General features: G+C 36.4%; 1 protein-coding gene across 3 annotated transcripts in view; it reads right to left on the bottom strand.

The window, feature by feature from the left end:
* LOC107101079 (copine-8) overlaps positions 1-7925 on the bottom strand; it is a 201598-nt gene that overhangs the window by 137715 nt on the left and 55958 nt on the right. For 2 of the 3 annotated variants that reach the window (XM_015399834.1, XM_015399835.1), the window contains exons 5-6: positions 2638-2741; positions 1546-1585 (exon numbers count right to left, since the gene is read on the bottom strand). In XM_015399834.1, coding sequence (XP_015255320.1) covers positions 1546-1585; positions 2638-2741 — 144 coding nt within the window. Of the gene's footprint in view, positions 1-1545; positions 1586-2637; positions 2742-7925 lie in introns of those variants that run through there. The other variant, XM_015399837.1, reaches the window with a different exon arrangement.

The following is a 7925-nucleotide window of genomic DNA, read 5'->3' as shown; positions in this document are numbered from 1 at the left end:
AGATAGATAGATAGATAGATAGATAGATAGATAGATAGATAGATAGATAGATAGATAGATAGATAGATAGATAGATAGATAGATTATTAAATTAAGCTCTCAAAATAAAAAAATTGAATTTTAAATTAAGCAAAATATACTCAATAAAACTAACTATATTGAAAACTCAGAAATAATTGAATTAAACTCTGAATATATTTAATGAAACTGATAATACTGAATGAGATTTTGAATATATACTGTAGAATGAAACTGATTATAGGGAAGGAAAGCTGAAGTTGCATATAGAAATTATTGGTAACCTAGTTTTACAGCAAATATAGTCCTGCTACAGACTAGTGACCTGTCCAGATGTCCCCGCCTTACGCTATAGACTACTTAAGATACGGCCCCACCGTAACCCTAAAGGAATGAGCAGGAGAAGATCGGTGGATGGATGCATGGATCTAATTATAAACTAAATAAAAATCAAAAAATAATTTATCAATGCAACAGCCCTTTTTTCTCTTACTGGGTTGCATCCCCCCTCACTGGGGACTGGGGTAATCAAATTTGGCTGTTTAAGGTGACTGTAGTTGGAGGGCTCTCCATGCTGTGTATGTAGAAGGGGGTTGGGGGAGCTTTGCGACAAGTGGAAGAGGAGGAGGAAGGAAGAGGAAAGCCCAGAATCTGGTAACTAACATGTGGAATAATAGAGTTATACTGTGACCGAAATGCAAAAATGTTCCACAAAATAATAATTAGTGACCACAAAGTTCTTCTAGTGGACTTCAAAAGTTTTTTGTCTAAGCCTACTATCACTTAGGATTGTTCACGAAAGTAAATAGAAAGTCTTTTTTTTTTTTTTTTATAAAACATATCCCAAGAAAACAGTGTTATCACCACTGTGTTCCACTGTGGATGTGCTGCTATGTTGATGTGTTGTTTCAATGTATGTTCTTGAACAGTGGCAAAAACTTCTGGTTTATTCTCACTAGTCTATAGTACTTTCTTTTTCCCCGGGGATGCCTTAGCCAAGAAACTGCTTTCTTTGTAAAAATAAAAAAAAAAGCCCCATTTCTTGTCAGAAATTGCAGCACTTCCCCTGGTGTTACTGCCAAAGTCCAGACATTTTTTTCATTAACTTTTAAAGAGGAAAATTCTATACTTTTATTGTATTTATGAAGGCAGAATGAGGGTTTTAACCAGAAAAACACTTTTTATGAAGAATCCACCACTGTCCATCAACATTGTATAAAAAGAAAAAGATAAATTAGCATTTGGATATGTGCAAACTCAGGCAAAAAAAAGGGGTTTGTTTTATTCCATCTTGGGGGAAAAAAAAACAAAAAACATGCTGTTAACGACTACAAATCAAACCGTGCAGAAAGCAAAAAAAAAACATGATATGTTCACCAACAACTACATATTTCTCAGCTAAAATAAAGTTTGACAAGCCATACTTTTTCTCTTTAACAGACCGTTTCAAACCAGCAGCTCAGATATTAGCCAATATTCAGTTCCATTTATCTGAGGTTCAAGGTTAACTTTAGAACAAGCACTCACATGTTTGGACAGGTCTGGGCTTTTAGAGTCAACATCGTACCTGAAAGAGAAAACAAAGGCAGCAATATTAGTGGAGAAAATATTAACAGGATGAGAGATTTTTTCTGAAATGCTCTGAAAGGAAAAACATGAATGCAGCAACAAAAGATCGCAGTGAATGAAAGAACGAAGATGGACACCAGATGTCAGCTTTTTATTCTAAAAACCAAGGACATGTTGTGACAAACAGCAAAAAATGGGAATGGGGCAACCAGCTGTGGAAAGGCATTTTTGGAAGTAAATAAAAAAGCAAATAAAAGAAAAAAACAACACAGTTAAAGACAGATAGATCACATTGTAATGTGCTAAACTGAAAACCCTTGTGTTTGATGAGGTGGGCAGACAAAAACTAATCAGACGTGCTCATTTAGAAGAGGCAAAGATAAAAGAACCTGGATCTAAGTATCGTTCAGATGTTTCTGTTTGCGCTGCTCATTAAATTAGAAATGGTTCAACCCAACCTTTATTTCCTGAGAGGTGAACGTAATCTAATTTGAATGTGAATGTAAAACAATGAAAGTGAAGGAAAGAGCATGTGTGAGTGAGAGCAATATCAAACAAGGGACAAAAACAATAGATCTTTTTTAAATTCAGTAATAATATCTTAGTAACATGACATAATTCCTTCTTTATTACTGATAGGGATCTGACAATAATGGAAAAATAGTCAAGCACTACATAGTCGATTAATTAATTAATCAATCAGTCTTTAGTTCAGATACCTTTGGTCCATATGAAAACAAAGAAAAAAAGGTCATAATATATGGTAAAATGAGCCCAATTTTGCCTGAAGGAAGACAACATTTCCCATGAAGAGGTAAAATCCTGATATGACGATGTGGAAAATAAGAAACCTTTAACTTTAGTTTTTTAATGCCTCAAAAATCTGAGCACATTTTGAGCTCTCTATGGCAATCTGTTCATCTTTTTAAACTGAAAATCCAAACAGGATTGTTTAAATTGCCAAACAGGAAGCTGTAGTAGTAGTAGAATTAAAACCAAAATAAGTGATTGACTGAAGAATGGAAGAAAAGATTATAGTTTATAACTCACAAGTCAAAGCGAAGATTTTGTTTCTCCTCAAAAAAGTAGTCCAAGATGTACTTCCTAACAAAGTCGGGGTTCAGGGTGTTGTCTATCACCTCTGTCCTTCCAAACTGTTAGGAGAATAAAAAAACAGATGTTGGTTAGAGTACAAGAAGGACAAAAAAAATATAAAAATACATGTGAAATAAAATTATTTAAAAAGTTATTAGGGCTGTTTGTTTGCACATAATCTGTTCCTCGGTTTTCTGAGAAACCAATTACTTTAAGCCTGACATGGTGGACAGTATACACATACATTAATTCACTCAATGTTATTAGCTGACTTTTTACATGCAGCTGGTGCACTGAAGGGAACTTAGTTTGCTTTTCCTTTAGCTCTTTGATCCGTACCTTTATCCCTAATTACAAAACTCACTCATCACAACCTTACAGGGGAAAAAAAGATGAGCAAAAGATCCTGTGAAAATGTGTAGGCAGAGAAAGAGGAGATTACAAATAAAAATGGCATAGAAGGTACAAAGAGGGGTAGAAAAAGAGGAGTATTACTCAAAACTAGGGGATTTGGACATGAAACGAGGTGAGAGAATGAGGGTGAGAACAGTGGAGGTGGAGAACAGCAGTGATTTAGGCTTCCTAATTAGCAGGAAGTTTGCTTCTAAGGTGCCAAATAGAGGAAAATATGCCAAAAAAAAACCTGAAATTTCCTAAAACTGTGTGCAGATAAACATCAGCTAAGGAGGCTTTCCCAGGACAGCTTAACAACATTTTTATATCAAACAGTATACTGCTTTAAAAATGTATACCACATTCTCTACTCATAGCTTTGCTGTGTTTCTGTCTCTGTTATAAAATTTGTGTCTATAAAGAGATTCTAATATTTTCGAATCTCTGCTTGTGGGTTTTATTTTTGTTTGTCAAGCCATATAAAGTAAACTTATCAGTACTTATAACAATAGCTAATCCTGTGCTGCTGGTTGAGTCTGTATCATTAACCCACAATGTGGTGGTTTTATTATTTTGACTTAAGTTTAAATCATGAGGTCAATAATAGTGGATATGAGTTTGAACTTTTCTAATGGAATAAATGATTGCAGACTGATCTGTGCATCGTGCAAAAATGTTTGTGGGTTTGTCAGAAGGGCAGCAGGAATGCTGGCTATAGTGTCAAAACACTTTCAGAGGTTGGAAGGACTTAAAAAGAAGCGATACTGGAGATAAAGACTGGAGCTGGTAAGAGAGTGTCTTTGTCAAAAGTAAAACAACATGACAGACGTGAGCTGAAAGGTCAGTAGGAGGCAATTTCTCCAACAGAAACAAAAGTCAAACTGTGGTTTATAAGCCCTTTCAGGGAAAAAAATATATTTTTGAGCCATGCTCTTTGGTCTGAGAAGAATTAAAACAAAAGCGTTATGTAATAATGATCATCTTTACATCTGGAGTAGAAAGATATAATAATAATTGATCATATGGAAGTAATTAAGCAATTAATTAACAAAAGTAAAACCTGAGCACAAACAGGTATTGCAAAATAAATGACACTGAACATACAATTACAGCAGTCATGAAAGTGACTTAAACATAAAAGTTTGTTTTTTTGGAAGCCAATGTCAAAGAAAGTGTGTGTTTAGTGGTAGAATGGTGTTTGTTCGCATGAAAGCCGACGGCTGCACCTGTTCTATCAGGAGAATTGGCTCAAAATCCCAGCAATCTATCCTAAAAAGCTTGTGGAGAGATTGATACAGCTCATACAGTGTTTAGTTGTACAAAACACTAAGAAAACTTCTAAATCCGAGAAAATAAGTAAAAATGATCAGATTTTATTTTCTAACTCATGATTCCAGATTTTAGCAAACAGAAATCCTTTTGATTATCCTAATTGACATTAAACAAGAAATCTTAAGTCTGATTTAATATTAGTTATCAAAAACAAAAAAAAATAAATATCACTATACACATAGTTTAGTTTTAACTGCCTGAAATCAATGACTATATTTAAATATGTGCTATTATCGGTGTATTATTACCTCCACTAATAATCAGGTACATTTTCATCAGCGAATAATTTTATGTTAGTTCCTACATAAGGCTGGTCACCTGTTTGCAGATCACCATGTCAGTCTGCCATCTTGAAAGTACAGATGCCAGGGAGAGATAAAATAGCACTAAAACTCAGAATAATAATGCATTTCCCCTTGCTGACAGTCCAGTGGGAGTGAAAGCTGCGGTGAAGATCATTTCAGTTTATTTAATTCAGTTTATTTGGACAACCTAACCCAATAACTAAAAGTCTGCACTACTGCAGCATAATACAGGACCTTGCATATGCATCAAAGGCACAAGAAACGGTTTCACGATGCCCAAGTAAGCCAAAACAGAAGAGATAACAAAACCAGAGACATTTAAAACAAGGATAAACATAAGGCAAGCATTCTCTAGATGGAAGAATCTAATGAAGGAGATATATTATAAAAGGGATACTGAATTTACTGTAGCAGCCATTCAAAATGGCCCTTCCCAGCCAAATGGTAGCCCACTTCCCTGCTACTCCCAGCTAAATCCCCTCCAACTTCCAGCCACTGAAGAGAACCCCCTCCTTTTCTTGGGAGATTGATGTTTAAAAAGGAATTGTAGGGGACCAGCCAAAGACCAGTTAAGGGCCCTTCAAGGAAGCTGGGGACATTTTGAATGGCTACTAGTGTACCATATTTCTCTTTGACAAGTAAAGGAACTATATTGCTTAAATTAGCATACAGCCAAACTTTTTCCATTTGGTTTAATTTGACATTGTTGTTTCTTACCATAAAAAAACATAAAAGTAGATCTCCCACAAACATATCCCAGTCTTGTTGGAACAGAACTGTAGGTTTACGTGAATTTAGTAGCTTTCAAAGCAGCTGTGAAAACTAGCTTTTTGTCTGTTTTATTTTCTCTAATAGTGGTAAAGGTTGTCATCATTTCACAAAAAGAAAAGACTTTTCACTAATTGTAATAAAGCAATGTGTCACACAGTAAACTATGTGACACATTGCTGACTAGTTCAACTGTTCTTTTTACCAAAGGAACCCACTAACTGAATTGTATATAAACATGGGAGAAAGAGAAATAAAACGCAGAAATTGAATCTGTGCCGTACCTCAAATCTCCAAGAGACCCCGAGGTGTTGATGAAGCTGTGAGCACATGTTAGCAAAGAGGCGGGTGATGGTTAAAGATGAGTTCTGTAATGTGATTTCCCCGCTGAGTGGAGCAGACAATACTGTTCTGCAGAGTTCATTAGATGACGCTCGGCTGCAGGAGTTGGCTAATGAGAATCTGGCATGAAGTCCCTGAGTTTTCACCCTCGATATCACACACATACACGAACGTTAACTCACACAGATTCGCTGCCCATATGGCTAACTGAGCAGCTAGACTTTCGGTTTCTGATATTAAAATGTGAACGTGTTTCCAGAGACCTGTGGGTGCGAGCAAATTGTCACGCGTGCAAAGTGAAGATGTAAAGATAATCCTCTGTTGCCTCTGTGGGTTCTCTGTCCCAAACCTGACTGAAATTTCATTATCTTTTTTCCCTGGAGCACACAGAAAACAGCTGGTTTTGTGCACTTCTTTGACCAACATGGGATTTTATTATCCTCCTGGACTCTTCAGCAGACAGTTACAGACTGTTGCAATAATGAGCTTGGTGGTTTCTTCTGTTTTCACAGGCAGAGGTAAATGACACTGGTGTGAATTAGTGTAAGACCAACATTTTGAGGTTTTTTCTTGCTTTGTCCTTCAGTTAAAAAGCTCTGTGGTATATTAAGCAATTCTCCAACACTAACAGAGAACCACACAAAAACATAAAGTGCATTTAGTAAAACCCCAGGAATTAAAGAGCATAGGGAGCATTTTGGCTGGGATGTGAATTTTCATGCAGATGCTAAAAGCGTTGGGTGGCAAAATAGTAAAAGTAAATGTGAGCTATGATGGAGCTTTGAATTTCATATGTGAAATTCTGATTTTTTAAACATAAAGAAACACACATACTACCAGATATACGCATACATCTGGAGTGACTATCATGCCTCTAGCTAGTGAGTCTGGCTGTAACTGTTGCCTTGAAAATATTCATTTTGTTATTGCTTTGATATCAAGAAGCTTTGACAGTTTCCTTCTCCAGATGTTTTTGGATCAGCTTGGGGAGGGCCTCGTCCTATTCATACTCAACTATGCCTGTTGGAATTTAACACAGGAATGTCCATAGTTAACTCATGTGCTGCAACACTGATCTAAAAATAGGTTAAGTTATTTAAAATAAGGGTATTTGCCCTTTGAGCAGGTAAATAAGATACTATGTGAATAAAATGAGTATTTCTACCCTTAAAATAAGCTAATTAGATATACACTAAAAGATAATAGAGTAAATTATCTTATTCCATTACCTTACTTACCTACTCAAATTAAGGGTAAATATACCTACGTATTTTAAGAGAGTTTGACTTAGTTTCATTTCCATTTCTGTAGTGTGATTTTTAACTAAGAAGCATAGTTTGTGTTTGTTATTTAAGTTTAAAAATCAGAGTGGATTAATATGTTTGTTTTATGCAAATGTGTTTTTGCATAAACTGCAGAAATGTCAAATATGACAATTGCTGGAGTGACAGCGGTGTCGGCTCAAGGAGATGGCCCTACAACTGCAGGGTTGTTGGTCCAAGCCCCGGTTCTGGCTTACAGTGTCATTGTTTCCTGGGGTCCTTCACCCGCATTGCCTACTGATGGTGGTCAGAGGGCCTGGTGGCACCAGATTACGGCAGTCTCGCTTCTGTCAGTGTGCCCGTAGGCAGCTGTTTCTACAATGCAGTTGGCCACCATCAGGGAGTGAGTGAATAGATGAATGTAGTGTAAAGCGCTTTGGCCAAGTTCTCTGACTTGCAAATGCGCTGTGCAAGTACAGGCCATTTACCATTTTATTGAAAATATTCTTAGAGAAATCTATAAAGTTGCTTAAATTACTAAAAGTTAGTCTTAAGGTTATAACTTCACACAAGTTAACAGTGTTTTACCTGTTGGAAAATTAAAAACAAACAGATTTGTTGGATTGAAATTAGTAAACAAATAAATTGCAATGAAGGAAAAGCGACAGGGAGATAAATGCATGACTAATGGGCCTTTCAGATAGGAAGCGATTTGCGCTGCACTGGCCGCGGGGTTCAGCGCATTTGCGCTGCGCTGCGCCGGCTGGGTTACGCTGGCATGGTTACCGGGTCTAGTCATTTGTTTGTTGTTCCAGCTTTTGGTCAGCAGCAAATATGTATC

This window comes from Cyprinodon variegatus, unplaced genomic scaffold (assembly GCF_000732505.1).
Source record: "Cyprinodon variegatus isolate N-32 unplaced genomic scaffold, C_variegatus-1.0 Scaffold1051, whole genome shotgun sequence".
NCBI lineage: Eukaryota > Metazoa > Chordata > Actinopteri > Cyprinodontiformes > Cyprinodontidae > Cyprinodon > Cyprinodon variegatus.
This window is presented reverse-complemented; position numbering and strand designations above follow the sequence as displayed.